At 44.7% G+C, this 26,962-nt stretch overlaps 1 protein-coding gene across 1 annotated transcript in view; it reads right to left on the bottom strand.

The window, feature by feature from the left end:
- CDS2 (CDP-diacylglycerol synthase 2) overlaps positions 1 to 26,962 on the bottom strand; it is a 69,105-nt gene that overhangs the window by 9,988 nt on the left and 32,155 nt on the right. The window contains exons 2-10 of the mRNA XM_003905040.2: positions 13,798 to 13,934; positions 12,487 to 12,583; positions 11,058 to 11,155; positions 8,880 to 9,019; positions 5,370 to 5,428; positions 4,668 to 4,750; positions 2,751 to 2,838; positions 1,869 to 1,937; positions 896 to 1,048 (exon numbers count right to left, since the gene is read on the bottom strand). Of these exons, the coding sequence (XP_003905089.1) occupies positions 896 to 1,048; positions 1,869 to 1,937; positions 2,751 to 2,838; positions 4,668 to 4,750; positions 5,370 to 5,428; positions 8,880 to 9,019; positions 11,058 to 11,155; positions 12,487 to 12,583; positions 13,798 to 13,934 (924 nt within the window). The remainder of the gene's footprint in view (positions 1 to 895; positions 1,049 to 1,868; positions 1,938 to 2,750; positions 2,839 to 4,667; positions 4,751 to 5,369; positions 5,429 to 8,879; positions 9,020 to 11,057; positions 11,156 to 12,486; positions 12,584 to 13,797; positions 13,935 to 26,962) is intronic.

Consider the following 26,962-nt stretch of genomic DNA (forward strand, 5'->3'; position numbering starts at 1 on the left):
AAATTCTAATGTTCATTTGAAAGCCAAATTTTATCCTTGGTAACAATTACTGTCAGTCATTTTTCTTTTTTTCTTTTTTTTTTTTTTTTTTTTTTTGAGAAAGTCTCACTCTGTTGCCCAGTCTGGAGTGCAGTGGTGCAATCTCGGCTCACTTCATTTCTTTTCAAGAAAAATGTCTGCCAAATACCCAAGTCTGAAAAATTATAATTTGTTGGTTCTTTCCAAGTAAAATTTACTTTCTTTTCTAGAAAAAAGCAGCTAATTCAGTTCACAAGTCAAACAACTGCACACCTGCTTTCCCTTTAGGCAAGCACTGTACTGCAGTACTTAGCAGAAATGTTTTACACATACTTTCCATTTCAGTAGAGTATTAAAAAGGTGTGTATACAAAGGTCAAGATTTAACAAAATTAGTAACTTTACTATTTCATAGACATTCATTAGAAGAACTGGCCTGTTGTACTGTGAGTGTGTGGCATTAGGAACCCACTGCCTTAACTCACGTGAAGGCATCAGCAGTTTTAACCACTGTTGCTTTTGCGCCGTATCACAGCAAATGTCAACACAATGAAAAAGGCAAATAATGTCACAGTCTAATTATAAAAGAGTTGTGACCTCACAGACCCCCCACACTACCCCTGCAACTAAAAGGATCCCACAGCCTTCCAGGGATCCACAGAACACACTTTGAGAACCACTGGTCTAAACGATCTGACGCTGGGGGAAACATCTTCTGCCCATACCCTGACTGGGTGTGAGCAATTCTCCCTCATCCTGGGGCTTACAGCTTTGGGAAGGAGGAAGCTAGCTTTTTTTGGAAGGCAGGTGGTGGAGGGGGATTTCTCTTTGTAGCCACTGCCCACAGAGGCCGCTGACCCCCTGTGAGTGGCACATACCCAGCCAATGACTGACTGGATCACCCCAGGAATGTTGTACTCCTGCAGGCGAAACAGGTCCGAGGGCTCACAGTCCACAGTGAAGCTGTTGGTGTCGTTGTTGTACTCCACAGGGCAGACGAAGCATCTGTACCCGGACATCACATAGGACAGCTGAGAAGGAATAACAGAGAGACTGGCAAGGAGGTAAGTTCCAGCCATCCAGCCTAGACACGGGCACCTGGTTTGGCCATGTTCCTCAGGGTGCCCAGTACCCTGCTAACTGCAAGCTATGTGCTCAGTGGTTCATGTTTTACCATACATATTTTACCTCAATTTAAAAAAAAAGAGGCTCATGACCCATCAAGGTTACACATAGGCACCCAAACACCTAGGCCCCGAAAGAATCTGGGAAAACCTGAAGGGACTGGGTCAAAAAACTATAGGAAGACTCTCCCCATTTGGGGAGCTAGGACCACTCTGAATCTCTGAACTCAGTGATAACTGGACAGAGGCCGTGGGGAAGGGGCACAGTGAGAGTCAGACCTCAGGAGGAACAAGGCTGGAAAGCAACAAAGCTGGGCAGGGAGCATGAGGGGCAGTCAGACAGCGCTGAAGAAGGAGGACTGGCCCAGGGGTCAGAAGCACCCACCTCTGGGCAAGGCACATGTAGGAGAAAAGCTGTGTATCTCATCTTCCCTTGGGTGCCCTCACCCTGACCTTGGAACATCAAATGCTTGACAAGAAGGCTACCTGCTGATGTCACCGTGCCTGGGCGTGAGAGGGCACAGAAGGTGCTCTCCAACTGCTAGCACCCTGCCTGAAAGCTGGTGGATGGCTGGCATGGCCAGTGGCCCTCTTCAGGGCAAGGTTGCCATTCAGCAGGACAGAGTCCTGGTCTCCAAAGACACTCTCTAGCTCTGGACAGGCCTTGAAAGGTGGTGTGAGACCTCTGTCCACCCAATCCCTCACACAGCTAGAAGCCACCACCTACCAGAAGGCCAAACACCACAGTAGCAAAGAAGCCCCCAATGAAGCCTTCCCAGGTCTTCTTCGGGGACAGCTGTGGACAGAGAGCAAGTTCTTAGCAAAGGATGTTTTGATAACTACAGTTTTGGGAACAATAAGTACTTGTTAAGAACCTTTCTTTCATAAAACCCCATTCTCTTAACCATATCACCTTCCAAAGCTCCCCCAAATATGGTTTCCTTGTTCCCTACCTTATACCCTCCCTTTGGTTCCCTTTCTGTTTCAATCAGTCATTCGAATAGTTTTATATTAGAAAACTATATACTAATTAAATGACTACACTCAAATCCAGATCGAAGTCCCAAAAAATGTGTCCCAAAAAGAAGATTATATAAATCTGTAAAAATATTTTCCTTTCTTCTTTTTTCAAGACATGATCTTGCCCTGTCAGTCAGGCTGGAGTGTAGTGGCACTATCACAGCTCCCTGAAGCCTCAACCTCCTGGGCTCAAGAGATCCTCCCATCTCAACCTCCCAAGGAGCTGGGACTACAGGTGCATGCCATCACCATGCCCAGCTAATTTTTAAATATTTTAGTAAAGACACGGCCTATGTTCCCCAGGCTGGTTTTGAACAACCTGGCCTCAAGCAATCCTCCTACCTCAGCATCCCAAAGTGCTAGGATTACAGGCATGAGCCACCATGCCCAGCCTATTTTCTTTATTATCTTTTTTTTTTTTTTTAATCAGTTGTCAGTGTTTTCCTTTGGCCTTTCTCCAGGATGACATGAAGACATGGTCACAATACAACACAGGAAGCTTTCTTCTGTCTGCCAGGCTGATCTACTCACATTGAGAGCACCACCCTCCTGCTCACAGTGGTATTTCACATTAGGGTAATCCATTTACCTTGATAAGTGGGGTCCGACCAAAGAAAAAGCCAAACATATAGGCCATGATGTCATTACAGATCACGCAAGATATGGGGACAATGAACCTAGAAATGAACCAAAGTAAGGATCAACTCAACCAAGGTGACAGTGCCTCAAGAGTACACAAAACAGTGCCATTCTTAAATTCCAGTACCAAAATCGCCCATAAAATTCTGATAACCCGCTAAGGAGTAAGTTAAAAACATAAAAGTACCAAAAAAGTCATACCTAGCACCTGACACAAAGTACACATTCAAGTGTTTACTGAATGACTACTGAATAAGTGGAGATTGCAAACTAAAAGGTCATCTGTCCTTTTTTCATGATAAAGAAATATACATAAACAATGATAGAAATTTAATTTTAAAAGGAACAAAAAGTTTTCCTTCTTTCCCCCATCCCTATCTCCATTCCCAAAAATAACCACTTCTAATCGTTTCTCATTTTTATTTTTTTAGTGGTTACCTCCCCGATTCTAAATAATATGCTTTAATGTCTAATTACTGACTTTTTTTGCTGTTTATTACTAGCTCTAGTAGGCCCTACCTTTCCCTAGGACTGTATTGAGCATGAAACCCCAACACGCACAGCTAGATTTCCTCTCTGCCCATCCCCTGCTGTTCCAGTCATCCTCACTATGAAAGAGGTGGTTTCCACACTTGCACTCTCTCTCTCCTCACTCTTCCATGCTGACACTTTTTAAAAAGTTCTTTGATTACTGTATTTTGTTTTGTTTTGTTTTTTTGAGACAGAGTTTCTCTCTGTTGCCCAGGCTGGAGTGCAGTGGCACAATCTCGGCTCACTGCAATCTCCACCCCCAGGTTAAGTGATTCTCCTGCCTCAGCCTCCCGAATAGCTGGGATTACAGGCGCCTGCCACCATGCCCAGATAATTTTTTGTATTTTTAGTAGAAATGGGGGTTTCACTATGTTGGCCAGGCTGGTCTTCAACTCCTGACCTCATGAAATTTAATTGTAAAAGGAACAAAAAGTTTTCCTTCTTTCCCCCATCCCTATCTCCATTCCCAAAAATAACCACTTCTAATCATTTCTAATTTTTATTTTTCTAGTGGTTACCTCCCCAATTCTAAATAATATGCTTTAATTATTTAATATCCAGCCTCCCAAAGTGCTGGATTACAGGCATGAGCCACCGCACCCGGCCTTTTACCTTTTCACTAAGATCACCTAGCTGCTTCGGTTGGCCAGTGGTTTCTATCAATGCTGACAGATGAAACCACTGCATTTTTGGAATAAAATCCACTCAGTATTTGCATATTATTCCCTTGACACACTGCCAGATTCTATTTGCTAATATTTTATTTAGAATGATTTATCTACAATCGCAGCAGAAATGGGTTTATCATTCCTGCTTCTCTCTCCTCATCAGCTTTAGTATAAAGGTTAGATAAAACTCAGCTGTTAACCCATTTGGTCCTGTTTCTTTTTCCAGATATGGAATCTTACATAATTTTCAAAGCTCATTTAAAGTTACCGATCTATTCACGTTTTCTTCTTCATGACTTTTAGTACACATTTTGCCAAGAAATCATGAATATTTCCTCTAGGGTTTCAAATCTGTTGCCATACATGTTGCATTGTCTTTGCGTCTTTAAATATTCCCGTACCTGTTAGTCTAGAACAGTGGTTCTCAGAGCATGGGTCCTGTCCAGCAATATCAGCACCACCCAGAAATGTACTAGAAATTCAAATTCTCAAGCCTACCCCAGATCTAATGAATCAAAAACTCAGGGGTGGGGCTCAGCAATCTGTGTTGTAAGGAGCCCTGCAGAGGATTCTGATGTGGCTCAAGGTGACAGCTACTGGCTTAGAGGGTATCTGTACATGAGAAACATTCACAAAATAAAAGGGAAAATCCATCTCCCAACTCTCACCAGATCATTCCTTCAAATAGGTTGTGGATAACAAGATGTGACTGTGTTACAACAATCAGCAGCGTCACATGGGTCCAGCCAAACTGCAAAAAAAGAAAAATAAACACTACTTACCAGTTTACCTTGAAAGTAACTTCAAAGAACAATCAGTACCAAATAGAAAATTGCTGAGAAACAGGTAGGAAAAATATCTGCTTTTGTATCTGACTTATTGAAAGTGAACAGGTAAGATCAGGCTTCTGAGAGTAACACTTTGTCCCCCACAGCCCACTAGTGAGTGAGCTCTCCCAAGCTCTGAAAGCCTGGGTATTTTTCATTTTCTTAGTAGTTACTGAACACCTGGAGCACTCACAGAGGAGCTGTTCTCTAGTGAGTCAGGGAATAAGCGGTAGCAAATGATGTACCAGACAGGACATCTGCGGGCAATGTCTGAAGCTTTAGCTTGTGCTTTCTCTGGAACCCACTTCAGAGTCCTAGTGGAAAGGCTGCTTAAAGTGTAAGTTAAATAACACTGACTGGGTCTAAGTCAATGTAGAGTCGTTAAACCTAAATGGGCATTCTTCCTTCACGCTCTAGATCCTTACAGATCAGACCATGTTCCTGAGTTTTGATTTGTCACAGAAAGCATGAAAGGCTTGTTGAGTTCCTGGAAAACTTTATTTAAATCAAGAATTCTGACACACACACATGCATTTCCTTTACCATGTAGAACTGCAGTCGATAATGCTTCTTGACCAGACTCAGTACAAACATGCAGAATCCTAGTTTGAGGTGGGAGGAGAAAAGAAAAATGAATTATGTTCTGCATTTATCTTTGCCCTTCTTTAGCTATGTTAAGTAGTTCTTTGGCTGATTTATTCCCAGCAGCTAACCAGTGCACAATGTCAAAGCCCAGGGGAGGAAAACAGTATCCAGATAAACAGTCACAAGGAAAAAATAACTCCTCCAAAACAGTAAAAGGAAGGCAATATTTTATAGTCATGCAGACCACACTAAACTTAGAACATGGTTCATCAGATAGGAATGTTTATTCCTAGAACAGGGACCAGCAAACAGGGGTCAGGCCAGCTGCTTGTTTTTATTAATAAAGTTTTATTCAAACACAGTTATGTCCATTTGTTTACATATTGTCTATGGCTGCTTTCAAGGTACAACTCAACAGAACTGAGTACAGTCATGCTCTGAACAACAAGGTTCTGGTCAACAACAGACCACATATACAACAATGATTACCTAAGATTATAATATCCATTAGATTGTAATACCATAAGATTTACTAATTACCATATAGTACCTTTTATATGTTTAGATACACAAATACTTACCATTGTGATATAATTGACTACAGTATTTATTTGGTAAAGTAACATGCTGTACAGGTTTCTACTCTAAGAGAAATAGACTACACATTATAGCCTAGGTGTATAGGAGGCTATATCATCTAGGTCTGTGTAAGTTCACTCTACGATGTTTGCACAATGACAAAATCACAACAATGCATTTCCCAGAACGTAGCCCATCATTAAGCGACGCATGGCTGTAATTGCCAGAAAGACCCTATGGTCCCCAAAGCCTAAAATATTAACTGTTTGGAACTTTAATAAAAAGTTTGCAGGCTGCTGTGCCTACAGAGTAGCAATTCTTTTATTCCTTTACTTTCTTAATAGACTTGCTTTCACTTTACTCCATAGACTCGCCCCAAACTCTTTCTTGTATGAGATCCAAGAACACTCTCTCGGGGTCTGGGTCTGGACCCCTCTCTGGTAACATCTGTCTGGTGAACCCCAAAGGGACAATACTGAGGAGACCTCCCCCAACCCAAAGGAAATAGACTGCAGCACTGATTGGCTGACTTTTTTTTTTCCCTGCAATTTAAACTGCTTGTTCCTGTGAACCAACCAGTGATCTCTGGCTGCAGCTCAGAAGAAACAAGAGGGACTGGTGATATAAAAATCTGAATCAGTATTCTAATTCTGGGAACATATTGCAATCAGCTACCAACGCTGTATCAGCTTGGTTCCAACAATTACCCAGTTCATGGAAAGCCTTCTTTAGTTTACTTGGGATAGTTTTGCTTATTTTGCTTTACTGATATGGAATATATTGCTGTTGTACTATTTGTGTAGGAATGCAGGATAAGCTTACTCAATGTTCTCTTAAACACTTACAAAATCTTGCAGATATCACTTTGTGTCCCAGTTGTGAATGGCCCTCACCATACTGACACTTTCTGACTGAGCTCCTCTCTATCCTGAATACGAGAGACCTCGATAGGTAGGCAGGAATATCATTGCCCCTAATCAGCCTGAAGAAGTTACAGAGGATGGATCTTCATCCCTCTGCAACCCTTAGGATTAAGGGTTCTCTTATAAAAGTGATGGGGGAAATGTCAGAGGCATTTGAACTAGAGTAACTCCATCTTGAATAGGAGCTGGGTAAAATCAGGCTGAGACCTACGGGGTCTGCATTCCCAGACCGTTAGGCATTCTAAGTCACAGGATGAGACAGGAGGTCGCACAAGATACAGATCATAAAGACCTTGCTGAGAAAACAGTTTGCAGTAAAGAAGCCAGCCAAAACCCTCCAAAATCAATATGGCAAAGAGAATGACCTCTGATCGTCCTCATTGCTACACTCCAATCAGTGCCATGGCAGTTTACAAATGCCATGGCAATGTCAGGAAGTTACCCTATATGATCTAAAAAAGGGAGACATGAATAATCTACCCTTTGTTTAGCATATAATCAAAAAATAACCATAAAAATGGGCAACCAGCAGCCCTTGGGGCTGCTCTGCCTATGGGGTAGCCATTCTTTTATTCCTTTACTTTCTTAATAAACTTGCTTCCTCTTAAAAAAAAAAAAAAAAAAAAAAGGTTTGCCAACACCCGTCCTAGTATTCACAGGGCTGGGAGAAGAGGGATCCACATGGTATAGGGTCAAGACCACCTTTTTATCTCTCTCACAGTGACCTAGATGGTAGCAAAACATGTCTGCAGACCCCTTCTCCAGGAAGGAAAGGAACCTTTACCCATAAATATGCAGAGCCCCTCAAAAGCAGTCCTGCCCAGAAATAAGTATGTCGCTGTTCCAGACCCCTGACCTCCCACTGTGGAAGGCTGCTTTCGGCGTCTGCAGCATACTCTCTGAATATCCTCAATGGCAGCAGACCCCTTCGCAGATTTTATATTTTAATAGTCAGGTGTCATTCACAGAAGTATTGCTATCAAGCTGATCAAAAATAGGTCAGACTGACGTTGCGGACAGAAGAAATTTTTCTGTACTTCAAACTAGCTTTGAAGGCAGCTATGAAAAATTATCAGCATTATTAGAATTAGTACGTGGCCTCAGCTGAGTTTATATTAATATAACGCTTTAATGTTTGTGAAGTTTTAAAGTATTTGATTTAATCCAGAGTAACCCTGCAGTTTTAGCTCTAGATTACAAAACAGCTGAGACTCAGAAACATTAGGTTCCTAGCTCCCTCTGAGGTTGCAGTCTTTTTAAGCCTAAATCCAGTAAAATTTCCACCATGCCACAATGTCACCCAAGGTGGTCTCCTAAAACGACTCCCCTAAAGATGGTAAGTTCCTAGATGATTTTTGTTTCAGTCCCACTGCAGAATCTTTGCCAACAGGAGAGTCAAGACAGGACCATGCTGTGCTGTTCCTCAATGGTGGCTGAAACACAGGGGCAGGTGGCACAGGCTACAGTCCCGCCCCCACACTCCATTTCTCTTAAAAGAGCTCCTACAAGGGCAGGCATGTGGCTCACACCTGTAATCCCAGCACTTTGGGAGGCTGAGGAGGGCCAATAAGTTAAGCTCAGGAGTTCGAGACCAGCCTGGCCAACATGGCAACAGCCTGTCTCTACTGAAAATATAAAAATTAGCTGGGCATGGTAGCATGCACCTGTAGTCCCAGCTACTTTGGGACCTGAGGTGGGAGGATCACTTGAACTCGGGAGGTAGAGGTTGCAGTGAGCTGAGATCATGCCACTGCACTCCAGCCTGGGTGACAGAGTGAGACCCTGTCTCAAAAAAAAAAAAGGAAAGACCTGCTACAGCCTGACATAAAGCATCAGCTCTGCTCCCCTGCATGGTCAGAGTTAATGTCACAAAACTGTACACTAACCAAGAAATTCCCCAATTCCTACTTGACAGACATACAAAAACAATACAGACACAAGAAGTGGTGAACTGCTTAATGCATACCTATTAGATAGAGAGTAAAGGAAATGAACCGGTGGTATTTACTGAGAATTCGCAAAGGCTCTTCTCTCTGGACCAGGGTGAAGAAGTAATCCGTCACTGTCTCACCATAGAAGAAATAGTTTACACACAGGAGAAAGTACCTGTAAATGAAGACAGGTCATTGCCGCGGGGAGCACCCTTGCCTTTACAGCAAGGCAGTCAGACATCCCAGAGGAGGGGACAGAGGGCAGCAGAATACCCTCCACCCTTGAGCCCCCCAGCACAGCTCACAGAGGGACAGGCAGACCACAGTTTCCTGCTCTCTGGTGACACCACAGGTGAGAAATTTATCTAGAAACAGACAGCAGCTTTCATTCACTCTCCATTTCTCCCAAACTTGAGACTCCATTTTTGCCCCTTTTGTAGCATTCCCATACCTAACTGAGGGATCCTTGAACCATACGACCTTCAAAAACACGCCTCATCCTGCTTCCCCAGTCTCGTTTCCACTCTTCCCAACAGGAACTCCTTCACTGCTATCACAATGGTTTCTTCCAGCTATGCCGCCTGTCTGCTGTTCTCCTGCCTTCTTCCTGCTCCTGACATTCTCTTTGCATCTCCATTTTTTCACTCCTTGCTCAAATGCCATTTTATTCATAAAACTTTGCATGACCTAACATGACATCTGCCTCCCCTGCATTTATTTCTATAGCAGCTAATATGTGATTATCTGACTAAGCAATTCATGATGCATCTCCGTCTCTGAAGCCTGGCTCTGACACAGACCTTCCGCTAGCGTTAACTCTTCACTTGCGTATCCTCTCTCCTCAACTGGCGTTCGTGAGAAGAGAAGCCATCCCTTGCAAGCCTCCATAGTACTGCCGAGTAAGGGACCGTGCAGCCACCACTGCAAACCCCCAGCAAGGATCCTGAGACAGAGAAGAAAGTGGAGAGCTTTTCTTTCCCATTCTTTTTTTAAAATTATGAAGTACAAAAACTTCATATTTCGTTTCTTTTCTGTTACATGGAAAAAGCTTTCTTTGTAAAGTGACCACAGCCAGGAGTCAGGCCTTCTGAGTATGTTAACAAAACGCAAAACACTGCTTTCCAGCTAAAGAACAGCCGCAACAGGGACCTGCATCTTAAGCCACGAGGCAATCACAGTTCCATCTGGAGGCTGGGAGGCAGCCCATGCTGTTGGGTGACAGGAAACACCTCAGGAAGTGGGTGCCCAGCCTACATCTGAGCACATCGGCTTCCTTGATGGTGACCAGGTTGCTGGGGCAAAAACCACTACTCTCCAGCCGGCTAAGTCATGGCCTCAACCCCTGTATCCCCCACACAGTGGGGTGACAAGGTCCACATTTGCCCCAGGTCTTCTCAGCATTGTGCAGTGCTCTGCTCAAAAGTCACCACCTGAGAATACTACAGCCAATAAAGCAGAGAGTTTCAGATCAGAAAGGGGTCTCAGACATGTACTACAGGTTTTTCTTTCGTTTTTGCTTTAAGAAAGCTGAGTCCTAAGAAACAGAGAAAGCCAACTTTCCCAGCAGAGCCCAGATTCCATGCATTCAGTCTCACTCCTGTCCACTCTGGCACTCAAAACACCTCTGATGAGGTAGGGCTCAAACACCAGTCTGGAAACCACAAAGTCTCAACCATCTGTCTTAGATATAAGAAAACCAAGTTCCAGGGATAACAAGCAAAGCCGGCAGCAGAACCTAACAACTTCCAGACAACTCTAGTGGGATGCTGAGATATGACAGCATGAAAAATATACTGATCTAGAAAAACGGGATCATCACGCAGAGTTTAAGGAATCCAAATACCGAGGCAAACACAGTCACAGAATGCAGCCCATCTGGTTTCTTCTCAGGAAGAGTCCAGACTTCAAGTAACTATTAAAGACTAATCCAAGGCCAACCACACAGTCTGGCCTATGAAATACTCAGGTCTCAAAGGCACTGTGCAAGTCTGCAGCAATCACCTCCTTTTTTCTGCTAACATTCTCTTACCCATTTCTTCACTCGTTGCTCAAATGCCATTTTCTTCATAAAACTTTGCATGACCTAACATGATATCTGCCTCCCCAGCATTTATTTCTATAGCAAGTAATAGAAATACCCACCATCACTGTAAATACCTGCCAAAAAGCACATCATCCAAATTCTAAGGGCCTCTGTTAGGCGGAGAGCTTACCAGCTGAGGGTCCTGAACCAGGGCAGATCATAGGAGTGGTAGACGTTGTAGCCAATAGTGATTATCTCGTGGAAACACTTAATCTGAACACACATCACCTGCGGGACACAAAACATTCACTGACACCCCAATTCTTATGATTTTTGGAAATGGAAACCAATAGGTCATGAGCCTTCCAGAAAATCCATTGTACTTAAGAAAAATATTAGGCTTCTAATGGTTCTGCTTGCCTCCTCTTCCTTCCTCTCTCACACCATCCCACAGAGCAATGCAGCCCTCTGTGTAACAGGGAGTAGATCCAATTTTCCACTCACAATAAAATACACACCCTGATGTTTCAATTAACTTTTTTATTTTTTAAGACAGGGTTTCACCATATTGCCCAGGCTGGTCTTAAACTCCTGGGCTCAAGCAATCCACCTGCCTCAGCGTCCTAAAGTGCTAGGATTACAGGCGTGGGCCACTGCACCCAGCCAAAAAGACTTTTTTTTAAAGTAGAGACGAGGTCTCACCTTCTTTCCCAGGCTGGTCTTGAACTCCTGGGCGATCTTCCCTACTTGGCCTCTCAAAGTGCTGGGATTACAGGTGTGAGCCACCATGCCCGGCCCTCAATTAACTTTCTATTCTAGAACCTCCTTTTTAACTTTTTATTCTAGAACCTCCGAGGATTCAACCAATCCATTCTCCTTTTGACTTTGAGTACTTCAAAAGTCTCATCTGCTTTGCTCACATGCAGCTGATGGTCACCTGACCCTGTCCAGGACAGTGGGAAGACAGAGAGAGCACCTCTGTGGACTGGGATTTCTTAATAAAAGCTCTACACTCAGGAGGGAGGCCCCATGAAAACAAGAAACAAAACCAGGAGTCACATAGAGACATGGCTAGGGTAAAATTTTACAGAGTTGGAATAATAAAGTCGGTTGTTTGTTTTGAGACAGAGTCTCACTCTGTTGCCCAGGCTGGAGGGCAGTGGTGTGATCTTAGCTCACTACAACCTCTGCCTCCTCGGTTCAAGCGATTCTCCTGCCTCAGCCTCCTGAGTAGCTTGGATTACAGGTGGCTGCCACCACGCATGGCTAATTTTTGTATTTTTAGTGGAGACAGGGTTTCGCCCTGTTGGTCAGGCTGGTCTCGAACTCCTGACCCTGTGATCCGCCCGCCTCTGCCTCCCAAAGTGCTGGGATTACAGGCGATAAAGTCAGTTTTTTAAATGAAGATACATCTTCCACCACATACAACTAGCCTACATCAATGGCCCTCCAGGTGGCTACTGAAAAGTGGAAAGTCACAGATGTTCTATGGCAGATGTTTTCTGAGCAGCCTGGACCCCTGTCAGTTCCCCCAACCAACCCAATACCTGGCACTTAAGACAACCAGGCCTGCAGCAAAAACTGAAAGGGAAACTAAAATAGTATGAAATGGCACTTACGATTATCATTAAAACCATTGGTCCCAGGTAAATGATGATGAAGAAAAATGCAATCATGGCCAAAGTCAGGATGCCTCTCACCCACCAGTTCTTCCATCTACGTCAGAGTAGGGGAAGGAGAAAACACCAGTTAAAAAAACCAATGCACAAACTCAAGGGACATGAATCTTTCTGAGATTTGAGGGCCCTGAGCTCAGTCCTTTCCAGATTCACCTTGACGGAAGCACCAGTCACATGCTGGCAGGAGCAGGGCCACAGTACCAATGCCTCAGCCACAACCAAACTTGGCAGAAAAATACACCTAGCTTATATCTTAAAGAAGGTATCAGGCAAAAAACAAACAAACAAAAAGCCAAGGGAAATGTAGTACCCTCTGCTTCTGTATCCACTTGGATGGTTTCTACAGCTGACTATCTGAAGAAAAAAAAAACTTTTTTTCCAGCAGCAGGATCCTACACTGTACTGCCCTGAATAATTATGGGAATAACAGTAACATTATGCAATGATAATAACAGCTACCACAAATATGCATAAGGTAATTTTATGAGGACTTTACATATATTAACTCCTTCAATCCTCAACACACTTCGCTTTTATAGACAAAGAAACAGAGGCACAGGTTGAATAGCTGGCAAACAGTAAAGCTGGGATCTGAATCCAGGGGTCTGGCTGCAAAGTCCACGCCCTTAACCACTGCACAATTCAGACTCCCAAGGGCACAGCTGGAGGCACACATAGGAACACTGAGATAATGCTTTGGGGTTTTATAAGTTGTTTTTGATCTACTCACATAGCTGTGTTAAAAGAACTAAGTTCTCAAGGGCCAAAAGTTTTAACTAGATTCACCTAGGTTAAGATGTTTCCCAGTTCTTCCTGGAGAATTTAAGGAATTGTTCACAATGGATGTGGGAGAGAGAAACTAAACTGAACTGGAAACATGGACTCCTCAGTGAAAAGCAGCCTTCCATTAATCATAAACCCAAGGCCGGTTTCCTGTGCTGTGCAGTGTCTGCTGACCTCACCCACCTCCATCCCTCCTGTCCCCTCTTCCTCTTTGGACTGCACTTCCTAGTCCAGTCTGGAGCACCCTTCCAGGGCCAGATCCTTCCAGCCTTGGTTGCCCTCCCCTCCTGGTCACTGTGCTCACTGCCACCGCTAAGCACTAGATTACACTCAATGGAGCCTGGAGCAGCGGCATGGGAGGCTGAGGCAAGGGAGCGGGCCTGTTCTGCAAGAACACGGGCTCTCTGCAGGCTCTTCCAGGGCACTTAGACATGGTGCAAAGCCCCCAACAAGCACCTGCCAGGTTACCTTGAAGACAAGTTGGAAAGCGCCCTATTGAGGACCTCCGGGGTATCATCTGCAGAGACTGGCAGGGGTGCAGATTCTGCACGGCTTTCACTGTCCGATGCAGTCTCTCCATCTACCTTTGCTTCTGACTCTGACTCCTATGTGGCAGAAATATAGAAGAGAAAAAGGTCAAAAGTGCTGAGTCGACCATTGAGAAGTCTATGCTTGTCATGAGAGATCTATGGGGAAAGACTCCAAACAGGGCCTAAGAACCTGGCACAGTCAGGTGATGGGACCGACAGGACTAGCAGCAATCCTGACACTATTGTGACATGTGCCGAGGTGGCCAGCCGCACTCTGCTGGAAGAGAGGTGTGCATCTGCACCATGTACCATCTGCTCAACTGCAGAGGACAGATCCAGAAGAGAGAACATGGCTCCTTTGTATCCAAAGAATGCAAAAGGGAGGCAGGGACCGGTTTTACCAGGAGGTTATCCCTGAGCCTGCTAGGGCAGTAAATGGCACTGACCAGGCTCTCTCAGGGGAAGCCAGGTAGTGTGAGCTATTGCCCCGGTAGACCCATTAATGTCAACATGCCCCAAGTCCACAGTGTTATTTCTGGACTTCACTAGAGCACTCTGTGAGGTCAATCACAGTCAGTGTGGACGACGAACCAGACAGCCTACTCCAGCCAATGCTTGAGCCAGGACTGGTGCACCTCAGTCCTTTCCCTGCCACCAGGCCCTGGGTGTCAAAAGACCCGAAGGAACTCACCCTGCTCCCAGCCTGGGTTAGGGAACCAGAGCCATGCCGGCAGTAAGCTCTTTACCCAAAGTATCAAGGGACGGGATATTCTGAATCCTAGGAATCATCCTACTACTCAAGTCTTTTCTTTCATAAGGGAATTTACAATAGCTGCTATGAGAAGAGGTGGAGGAGAAATTAAATCACTTAGAGTAACAACACTACTTAGTATCTGTATAGCATGCACGGTCTGAAGAGCCTTTCCCATGCCTGCAAGCTTCAGAGCAGTACTGGAAGGAAGGGAAAGGACAGAAGCCCCATTTACAAATAAGAAACAGGATCTGGGAAGTTCAACATGTGGCCCAACGTCTCATATTAACCCAGGTCCTCTGACCTCCCTGATGATTGATAAATACATGGAATTGAGCACTGTTTCACATGTTCATTGGCCATTTGGATATCTTCTTTTGTCAAGTGTTTTCCAAATTATTGGCGAGTTTTTCTCAGAGTTTTCTGCCTTCCTTTTTTTATTGATTTATAGTGGTTTATGTGCTCCAGATTTGAGTACTTTGTGTTACCAATATGTTCTCTCAGACTGCTCTAACCCCCACCTTCACCTCAGGTGAGGTTAGACATTCCAGTTATTTGCTTTCTTAACACTCAGACCTTCTCCCTCTCAGCGCTGGCCACAATGGGGACTTTCATAAATGTCTCCTTGGCTGACAATAAACTCCTTAAAGACAAGAACATAACTTCTTGTTCTCATTATCCCCATGCGTGGCACACAGCAAGACACTTACTAATGGATGGAAGGAGAAGAGAGGAATTAGGTCCAGGTGTGTAAAGAAAAACCCAGCTCCTGCCCTCAGGGAGACAGCTCTTTCTAAATTAGTTTACAACTGTGACAAGACAGAGGGCCTTAACTAGTGCAGATTAGCAAAACAGAAACACAAAACAGATTAGCAAAACAGAGGGCCTCGCCTAGTGCAGACTGCTGATAAAAAAGAGACAGCTGGCTTTGGTAAAGGCCTGATAAAGACGCCTCATCATTAGGATCCGAGAGGAAGAGCCACAGCTTCTGACAACAGTGACTGCTCCCTACTCTGCCACAGCCGAGCCAGGTGGCTCTGGATAAGTCATCCAAGTGCCTCTATACTTTGGCGTCTTCACCTCATAAAAGGGGCCCAGTAAGGTAAGGACCCTCCTTCCAGTGGGGATTCCTTGAAGAGGTATAACCGAACTCTCACTCGGAGCTGTGTCCCAGTACACCACTCCAGAGGTTCTGAAACACAGTAAGGTCTCCAGAGTCGCCCCTCTCCAGGGAGACTAAATGAAGACGAAGAATTCAGAACAGCTGTCCAGTCTTTATTTCAACATTGACACCCACACACCATCGGCAACCACCAGTTGCCAGTAATATTACGGTAATCATTATGAGTTACAAGGTAATGATGCTGCCTGATTATCTGGCTCTCACCTCTAAAATCTCGGGGCTTCAAAATGCTAGCACCTGGACCCCACCGAGACTCCCACAGATGCATTCCAAGAGCCTCTAGAAGCTGCAGGGACTGTGCTCCAGCACAGCAGGCGAGAGGGCACTCACACACAGAAAGCTCCGCACAAGGTTATTTTTAACTTATCCATCCTGTTGTCAAGGAGACTCACAAAGGCTGCTAGTTCCCCAGGCAGGGAAGGACAGGAACGGAACCCAGGCAGCGTCCTGTGAGGGAGGAGCAGGCAGCTGCAGCTCCGTGCTAAGAGCTTCTCTGGATTTCCCGTTAGCCCAGCACTGCATCCTGCAACACTGTCAGACCTGACTCCTCTCCTTCCTTGTAGGAAGGGGTGAAGTGAAGAGGGGTATCCGGAAGCAGGGAGTAGTAAAAGGAGATAGAGAACTGTTACAAAGATACCGCAACTATTGTTACCAAGAACTCAGAGGGACCGATCTGAACAACTAAGAAATGAAGTAATCACCTGAACAAACAAGGCTGAAAGAGATTCACTTTCTAGGTTTCCCCTGCCTTTAAGTGAGTAACTCCAGGTTCCCTGGGCCTCACCTGGGCCTGCTAAGGAAGCATCCTCTGAGCAGGAGACCAACACAGACCACGCTCTCCCAAAAGCTGAGATAGAGCCGAACATGTGCCAAGGGCAAATCCCTGTGAGGGGGGAAACGGCACAGCCTGGGGAAGACACACAGGAGGAGGGGGGGACAGGTCAGCCAGCCACCCAGCTCCTGATGTCCTGTGGATGCCAAAGGGAACAGAAACGAGAGAACGTGGAGGTCTGCAGTCTTCTGGCTCCTCCCCACCCCGTGGACAAAGGCATTCTGCTTGGGGAAACAACTGCTCACACCTGGGAAAAGGAAGCTGAGTGCCAGCAGCAGCTTCCACAGAGGGTCCGGAAGGAGGCAGGGACCTGGAACCCATGCTCCTTCCCACAAGAAAGGTGGTACATTCTGAACATGTTCATCAGTTTGCTCCTCTGGGGCACAGCGAGGCGGGAAGATGTCAAGGAAAACTTTCTGCAGAATGAGGCAGCAGCCAGTCCAGGAAAGCAAGGCCCAGGGCCAGCTCTGACACTCATGATACGCAGCACAGGCCTCCATCCTCTGGTCTTCAGTGGGGAAAGGACTCCCTATCTCGGAAGGTTGTTGGGATGACCAATGTGACCTCAATGAAAGACTATGAAAACTATAAAGTACTGAATAGCAGCAGGTGCCTGCCGCACTCCCCACAATAGCCTAACCACAGCACACAGGACAGAAGCACGAGAGCCTAAAACACCCACCCCAGACAAGCTGGACACCCTTCCCAAGGAGAGCATCAGGCCTTGCTGGGGCCAACTGCTAATAAATGATCTGGGCACAGCATTTGCCTACCTTGCTTCAAGCTCTTTCACACCGGCAGCCCCGACTCAAAACTGTGTAAGTGGTGTCTGAAACACAAGGGCTAACCATTAAAGCAACAGTCCATGCTAGCAGACTCTGAAGCTGAACCATCTGCCAAAGTGTGGGAGGAAATCTTAGGACTTGTTTCTACTTACCTCATTCTTTTCTTTCCCATGTATGCTTTGTAATAGGCATTATCAGGACACATGTATATGTTCATGAATGTAAATTGGGACACATGGTAAAAACACCATATACATGTCAGACATGGCGGTGTGTCAGGGGCCAGGAGTTACCTGTCCACCACTGCACTGAGCGGTATCTGGAACATAGCAGGTGCCCCAAGATTTGCTGAACTGATGAGCTAATTAATTCTACTTGACCTATGATGGACCAAAGTGTCCAGACTACACTGAGATATGATAGCACACACTTTCCTGCTCGTGTGCCTGACTGGTGCCCCTGCAGCAGCCCTGGAAGCAGGACCAGACCAGCATCCACTCCTGCCTTGCTCCTGGTGGGAGGCGAGACCAGCATGGCAGGGAGAGGCTGCCATGCCTCTTCCGACTCATACCCACCCAGCTCCCAGGCACCCCTCCTCCTTCCTTCCCTTTCGATCCCGAGGGCCAGGAACAGAGGCCAAGTGGGGCAGACCCTCTCAGGTTCTCTCTCAACCACCGCCCATCCTCCCACAGTTCCTCAGCCACTTCCCAAGGGGGCTGTAGTGCTAGAATAAACAGGAAACAAGAGTGATGTTTTAAAGGAAGGGGGAAAGCTCCTCTGAGGGCCCACCCTTTTTGGTTTACATAGACCCTCTAGGGAAAGGCAGAAGCACTTAGGATGAGGGACACATATAGTGTCCTGTGCACTAGGGGCTCAGTAAGAGCCATTAGCATTTTTGGAGAAACTCATGCTCAGAAAGCTTCTCCACCAACTGCCCAGAAGCTTCCATACACACAGCACTGACCCGAAGATCAGAACAGAGCAGAAGCAAGAGAAGGCAGTGAGGGAGGACCAGAGGGAGCAGTGGGCGGGAGGGGATGTTCCTGCCTCAGCCTCCCAAGTAGCTAGGATTACACGTGTCCGCCACCACGCCTGGATAATTTTTATATTTTTAGCAGAGATGAGGGTTCGCCACATTGGCCAGGCTGGTCTTAAACTCCTCACCTCAGGAGGAAGGAAATTTCATTAAAAGGCGGAGTTCAAGGTACTGGTGGGTTATACCTCCAACAACTCTGCCTTTCCCACTGACACTGCATTCAAATTCACAAGTTTCACTGACTAACTCCATAACTTACACAACTTTTTGCATTGCTTTATATACAAATTATCAACTTTCTCCTGGAGGAAAGTCATTAGTCTAAGCCTAACCTTTCTGCTGAATACTATGGCCTCCATCTTCTAGATCAAGCCCTGTGGCCAGTTGCCAGGGAGGGCAACACCCCACTCACACAGACAGGATCCTAGGAGAGAAATTACCAGAGATGGGTCTATCCTTAATAAGCATCCTTAATAAGTGTCAGGGACTTAGGTGGCCATCTCAATGAAAAAGCCAAGTAGCCTTTCATCTGAGTTCCTACTGAAAAAAATATATACATATATATGTGTGAGAGTATGCATCTGTGTGTGTGTATTGTTAGGAATAACAAAGAAATACTTTAGCCCTAATACTAACTCCATTTGGCAAGTTCAATTGTCAGAACAAAACACCAAGCAGAAGGAGGACCCCACTCTGAATGAATTTACAATCATCCCCAGCATGGCCATACCCTGTCCTTCAAAAGCCTCATAGCAATAATGGGATCCAAAGCTACCCAGATGGACAGCTTCACTTCTGGCATCTCTAACAGGTTAACTGCACTCAGAGAAAGGACAAGAAAATACATGAATGTGGCAGATACAGCTTCTTAAAACCTAACTCTGGCTGTGAGCCATTTTGCCTCCAGATAAAGCTATTTACAAAGGACCACAGGGGACTTGGTAGAGGACACACCACTGGTGGCAAAGGACAACTGTCCCCAGGACAGTCACACTCGGAGCCAGCCATGTGCTTGCCATGCCCTCTCTTCCTACCTCCTCAGAGACTCACTCCATTGCCCTCCCCATCTTCTCACCTCTCTCCCTCACTACAGCCCTACTTACAACCATCTAGGCAGGCTCAACAAACAACTTTTGACAGCTCATCCAACCAATACACTTTTTTCCCCACTTCATGGGTAAACCTCTGGGAAGAGCTGTCGACATTTCATGTCCCCTCCCTGGCTGTGCATCATTCCTCAAACCACAACAACCCAACTTCAGCCCCACCTGTTCCAATGAAGCAGCTCTTCCAGGTCAACAAGGACCTTGTCACAAAACCCACCAGGTACTCAGTCCTCACCTCGTTCAATCCCTCAGCAGCTTTTAATGCTATTATTGAAAAACACTCTTCCTCTGGCTTCCAAGCAGCACCTCCCCCTAGGTTTCCACCTGCCTCTCTGGCCAGGCATCTTTAGCTGGCCTTCTCCTTAGGAACTGCCTCTTCCTCGGCCTGTCCCTTCATTTGAGGGTTCCTTGGGGTTGGTCCTAAGCTCTCTTATTATTCTGCTGCCTCCCACTCTCCCTGAGTTTTCCCATTCATTCTCATGCTCCCTGCTGTCTCTTCTTGAGCTACAGACCCTAACTCTAAATGCCGAATAGATGTCTCCACAGACACCTAAAACTCAACATGTGTCCAAAACCAAGCTCATCATCTCTTCCCACAAACGTCTTCCTTCTACTAGGTGACCTATCTTAGCAAATGGTACCCTTTACCCTGAATTCTCAAGAGAACAAGGTGGCCATCACCCTTAGTGGCTCCTTCCTCAGCTTGTAGATCTCCAAAACAGCTGTCAGCTGCATCCACTCATTATGCCACCCGTCATTCCCGTAATTCAAGCCAACATCATCCCTCCTCTGAGTAACTGCAACAGCCTAACTGGCTACCTCACCTTCAGCCTAGAGTCCATTCCCACCTACACTTTCGCCACTGCAGCACAAGGATCTTCCCAGAAATTCTGATTGTGTCACTCTCCATCCTGAACCCCTCCCACAGCTCCCCAGTACCTAGATAACAGCTCTTTAAAATGGCGTACAAGCCCCTTGGGATCAGGGTCTTATCTACTCATCCAGCCTTATCTCTCATAGCCATTCTGAACTAGAGTCAGTTTCTAGAACAGGTTGTACTTTCTCACCTTTAGGATTTTTGCTACTGTGTTCCTATCTAAAACAGTCTGCAAACCACCCTCTACTGAAACCCACTTCTCTTCCGGCAAATTTTCATTGATCCTTTAAGAGTTCCCTTTCTCTCCAAATCTTCCCCAGCTGCCTGTGTGTTCCAGCGGCCCCTGTCCTTCCTTAGGAGTGCTCCCCACCATGGTTCATGCCTGTAATCCCAAAACCTTGAGAGGCCAAAGTGGGAGGATCACCTGAAGTCTAGGAGGTTGAGGCTGCAGTGAGACCTGATCACGCCACTGCATTCCAGCCTAGACGACAGAGCAAGACCCTGTCTCAAAACCAAAAAACAAAAAAGGACTGCTTCCCACACGGCACAGTCTCCACCTCAAGACCATCATCTCTCTGGGGGAGCCATGTGGATATCCTCACCACTGTACCCCCAGCACCTGGCCTGGCACCTAGAACCACATCTGCATAGGCAGCCACAGTCAATTATGTTGAGAGAATCCAGGGTTTGCTACAGTGGCAGGTACAGCTGGGCTACATATAGCACAGGCCAACCATTCATTTTTGCACTCAATAGCACTATAGGAGGCATTTTAGGGCTGCAGCCAGCTGTCCCACTGTTTATCTCCCCGTCTTCTTAGGCGTTTGTGGCCAAATGTATCCTAAGTGATACGGGGGTTTCCAAAAAAAGTACAGGGTCTGTATGTCTCAGAAAGGACAAGGAAAGCCCGTCTGAAATCCAGTTTCTAGGAATGCAAGGCTTTCTAATTCAAATACATACAGTTGTATTGAGTCCCAACCTCTGCACAACTGCCAATCTCATACATTAAACCCATAATTTTTGTGACAAGGAATGATCAGGAATCCTTCTTTCTCCCAACACTCTCTCACACCTTGCCCATTAAAGCCTCCTTCTGGAGTAAATGCATCTGTTTACTAACAGCAAGCATATAACTATAAATGTGAAAGAGTTGCAGGAAGTACCAACCTCCATCACAAGCCATTACTTAATTCAGAACAGAGACTATCAGAGACAGGAAAACCACTCAGGTCCCCAAGAGGCTCTGCCAATGGCTCTGTTCTGATGACATCACTTGTTTTCCTATTGTCTTCCAGGGTTAGGGGAAAGACACCAAAAATCAGAAGCCCCACTGGAGTTCATTAGGTCCTCCTATTATCAGTTTCTTAGTCGGGCATCTCTCTTTAGTATTTAAAGGAAAATTAGTTTTCAGCCTTACTGGGAAAGGAAGGAATTTTTTTTTTTTTTTTTTTTTAGTTTATTAAGATAAAGCTCTTCCAAGGAGGGAATATGTCGAATACTGCCAAAAGATCTAGTAAGATGGAGAAGAAAAACATATTTGCAATCTCAAAACTGGGCTCAAGTGTGCTCCCTAGACCCCTGCCAGGAAGCAGAACCAGGACAGCTGCTGGGTTCCACATGCAACGAGCCCCTAAATCATAAATCACTATCTGGTACCTGCTTCGCTGTCACTCACTTCACAATAGTGCTTTCTACAAAGATTCCTAGACAAAATAAGTAGACATGAGAACAAATGTCCCCAGTGTCTCAAGCCCCAACCTCTCCTATTCCTGTGGGCAGGCAAGCACCCTGGGGCTGTTTACCATATTGGAACTTTATACTGTCACTTTTGTACTATTCCTGGTTTATAACCAACACTCATGGAATCCAGTACCAATTAAATAGACTCTAACTATTCAAGGGAGAAACTAGTATGTTTCTCCCTTGAAGAACATGGAATTAACAGTGTTCTCAATCCCAAATTTGTCATACTAGTTATAGAAGAAATTATGGGCTGGGTCCAGTGACTCACTCCTGTAATCCCAGCACTTCGGGAGGCCGCAGTGGGTGGATCACTTGAGGTCAGGAGTTCAAGACCAGCCTGGCCAATATGGTAAACTCCGTCTCTACTAAAAACACAAAAATTATCTGGGCGTGGTGGCAGGCACCTGTAATCCCAGCTACTTGGGAGGCTGAGGCAAGAGAATTGCCCGAACCTGGCAGGTGGAGGCTGCAGTGAGCCAAGATCGCGCCACTGCTCTCCAGCCTGGGCAACAAAGCTAGACTCTGCTTCAAAAAAAAAAAAGTAAGAAAGAAAGAAAGAAATTATGAAAGCCACAATGCTAAATAGTTTCTCTTTTTGATAAATCACTGGGGATGCCTGGGGAAAAAATTAAATTGAAAATGAGAAAGGCATTGAAGACAGACTCCTAATGGCCAATGATAGGACAATTTGAGCATTAAAATAATAAACAAAAAGTGATTTAAACACAAGTATATAAAAATTTATGAGTTCATAATGATAACTGTAAGAAATTACTGGCCAGGCGCAGTGGCTCATGCCTATAATCCCAGCACTTTGGGAGGCCAAGGCAGGCGGGATCACCTGAGGTTGGGAGTTTGAGACCAGCCTGACCAACATGAAGAAACCTCATCTCTACTAAAAATACAGAATTAACTGAGCATGGTGGCCCATGCCTGTAATCCCAGCTACTCAGTAGGCTGAAGCAGGAGAATTGCTTGAACCCAGGAGGCAGAGGTTGTGGTGAGCCGAGATTGAGCCATTGCACTCCAGCCTGGGCAACAAGAGCAAAACTCCATCTCAAAAAAGAAAACAAAACTACTTTGGCCACCTTTGAAGGGTGCTGAAACACCAAATCTTTTTTTGAAAACCAGTAATTAAAAGGAAAGAGCCTCCCTACATTGCCCAGGCTGGTCTTGAACTTCTGGCCTCAAGTAATTCTCATGCTTTGGCCTCCCAAAGTGCTGGGAGAATAAGCATCAGCCACAGCACCTGGCCATCAAATTACTTTCAAATATCCATTACCTCAGCAAAGAAAAGTCAATGTGGTCTCAGTGTGATCTCCACAGGCTCTGGAGACTAAAGTCTTCAAACATAAGTAAATAAAACAACCTCCATGCTGCAAATCAGATAGACTCTCCTGCCTTCATCTTATCATATATCTTGGCAATGTCAGATCTAGTTGACCATTTCCTCCTTGAAACATTCTCCGCTCAGCTACTTCCATACCATACTTATCAGATTCTCACTCTACCTGACTGGCCGCTCTTTGTCAGTCTCCTGTGCTATTTTATCTCTATCTGACTTCAAAATGTTGAATGGGACCTGGGCTCAGTTCTGGACCTACCACACTCTCTCCCTAGGTATCATCATCCAGCCCCTTGGCTTTAATTACCAATTCCACGCCAATGACCCCAACACTTGTATCTCCAACCCCCAACTTCTCCCTCAAGCTTCAGACTCATATTTCCAACCACTTACCGACATCTCCACGAGAAAGTTTTCACAGGCATCTCAAACATAACACATCTAAACACAGCGCTTTTGACATTGTCTGTAAAACTGTTGATCCTGAAGTCTTGCCTAGTCAGTCAGTTGACAGCATGCGAGTCTATGTACCCTGCATAAGCCAGACACCTGAGAGGACTGAATATCCCTTACCCAAAATGCTTGAGACCGGAAGTGTTTTGCATTTCAGAATTCTTTTCAGAATTTGGAATATTTGCATTACACTTACTGGTTGAGCATCCCTAATCAGAAAATCCTAAATCCAAAATGCTCCAATGAGCATTTCTTTTGAGCATCACATTGGCACTCAAAAACTTTCAGATTTTGAAAATTTCAAATTTTTGATTTTGGGATGTTCAACCCTTAATTCTTATCTCCCCATCTTCCCCCAGGTACTGGACACTGCAGTTAGTTCCCTCTTAAAAATCCATTCAACTCTTTTCATGGTATACAGTAGCTCGTACAGTCTACTTATTTTTAATCCTGCCCCTCTGCCACAGTGATAGGTTCACGAACAGGCATTTACCCCAGCCTAAGGCAATGTGCACCTTGACTGTTTTGGAGTAGGCACTTGACTCAAGATGGTACAATCAGTTCAAATAGCAAAAATAGCTACTGGTATTTTAGGCTATATTAACACAGGCATGGTCTGATTCTAGTTAGCATTAGTCAGACTTTACCTAGAGGCTAAATATGTCCAATGGAGTGGTTAAAACAGTAAAGAGACCAAAAAGAGCAAGACGATAAAATGAATAGATGAAGAAACCAGAAGGGCTAAGCGTGGAGACAACCAGGAAATGAGCATACTCTACTGCAGTACTGAAAAGGAGAAACTGGTTTTATGTCCCTAACAAGGAAAAATTATTAGGTAAATGACGGTAAATCAATTTTCTGTGCAGCTATTAACAAGACAACTATAAACACCGTGCAGCAACATGAAAAAGGCAGAATATAAAACTATGTCTATACTGGGCTATACTACATACACAAAGTATGAAAACAATTGATGTATGTGTCAGTTATCAATGGATTGCCTCTCAAAGTATGTGTCAGTTATAAATTGACTAAATCCTTGGTGACTCTGCTGGGCTTGGATCAATCCCTTTCAGGTCCACTGCTACCTCCAGGTTTTGTCAGTATAGAACTTTCTGCAATAATGGAAATGTTCTCTCTGTACTGTCCAATATAAGAGCCACAGCTGCGTATGGCTATTAAACAATTAAAATGTGGCTAGTGTGACTAAGGAAGTGAATTTATGTATTTATTTTTAATTAAATTTAAACTGCCACACACTTCACATCCACTAGAGTGGCTATTTTCAAAAAAGAAAAACTAAAATAACAAGTATTGGTGAAGATGTGAAAAAACTGAAACCTTTGTGCACTGTTGGTCAGAATGTAAAATAATGCAGCTGCTATAGTAAACAGTCTGGCAGTTCCTCAAAAAATCAAACACAGAATTACCACATGACTCAGCAATTCCACCTCTGGGTATACACCCAAAAGAACTGAGGGCAGGGACTCAAAGAGATATTTGTACACCCATATTCACAGCAGCCTTATTCACAATAAACAAAAATGTAGAGGCAATCCGAGTATCCATCAACAAAGGAATGAACAAAATGTAGTATACATACACAGTGGCAATTATTCAGCCTAAAAAAGGAAGGAAATTCTCACACATGCTACCACATGGATGAACCTTGAGGACATTGTGCTAAGCGAAATAAGCCAGACACAAAAGGACAAATATATGATTCCACTTACATGAGGTACCTAGAGTAGTCAAATTCATAGAGACAGAAAATAGAATGGTGGTTGTCAGGGGCTGGGGGAGTGAGAGGGGAGAGTTGCTTAATAGGTACAGAGTTTCATTTGGGGAAGATGAAAATATTCTGGAATGTTTGTTCTGGTGACAGTTGCAAAACAACGTGAATCTAATCAATGCCATAGAACCATATGCTTGAAAATGGTTAAAATTATCAATTTTATGTTATATATAATATTTAGCCACAGTAAGAAAAGGTTTAATTGGCCACATGTGGCCAGTGGCTACCATACTGGACAGTGCAGACAGTCTAACAGCTGTATCTACCCCAACCTGCAACCAGGGAGAAAACTGCTAAGGTTCCCCAAAGCTCTGATTCCCCTACTACTGTGAGGAGGGGGCTAGAACCCCCAATACCACCTCAGCAACCTACAACTTCTAGTCCTCAATAGCCAGGTGAACAGGATTCTGAACAAGGTTCAATCAGTCAAGGACAGACCTATCCCTTCAGCAAGCATATGAAGCGTTAAGTAGTTGCAGGGCTAAGAAAAGACCTGAGCAAAGCCATCCTCAGCAGAGATTCCAGCTCTCCCCTGCCTTTCTTTTAAATTTAATTCAGTGGCCAGTTACTACTCTGCCTTTTAACAGAAGCAGCAACAGATATAACAGTTGTGATTCTCGCAGCATCAAATGGCAGTGGCACAAACAGCTCAGCTTCATCATCATCGGCATATGGGCAGCCGGTCAAAAAGTAAAATGAAGAGAGGCATGCCAACCACTCCAGTATTCTGAATCTTGCATTACTTTTCCCTCTTTTTAAAAAACATAAGGGCACTGAATCACAACAATTCTGAGTTTTTACTTCATTTTTTAAAATGTGTCAGTAATTTATAATGCTAAGGTGTACACACTTTACACAGATGCCCAACCCCATTATTTTTTAAGTAAAAACAGGGGAATTATTTAACAAACCAGGGTTGGTTTGCTTTTTAACCACACATAATATATATGGAAATGACCTGAAAATTACTAGAAACATCTTTCAAAAGAACACAGCTTGGTATATACTTAGTAGAAAAGGTTTGTGAATAGTGTAACAAATACAATTTTTACCAATTTGTTATGGGGAAAAGATGAACAAAACAAAGCTGGTTACCATCTGCACAGGCATTATTATTCCTTTGACATCTTGCTAATAGTCTTTTAATGAAGATCAAAACACCTAAAATTTTCTTCTGATGCTTTACAAAGATTCCTT

This window comes from Papio anubis, chromosome 16 (assembly GCF_008728515.1).
Source record: "Papio anubis isolate 15944 chromosome 16, Panubis1.0, whole genome shotgun sequence".
Classification (NCBI taxonomy): Eukaryota; Metazoa; Chordata; class Mammalia; order Primates; family Cercopithecidae; genus Papio; species Papio anubis.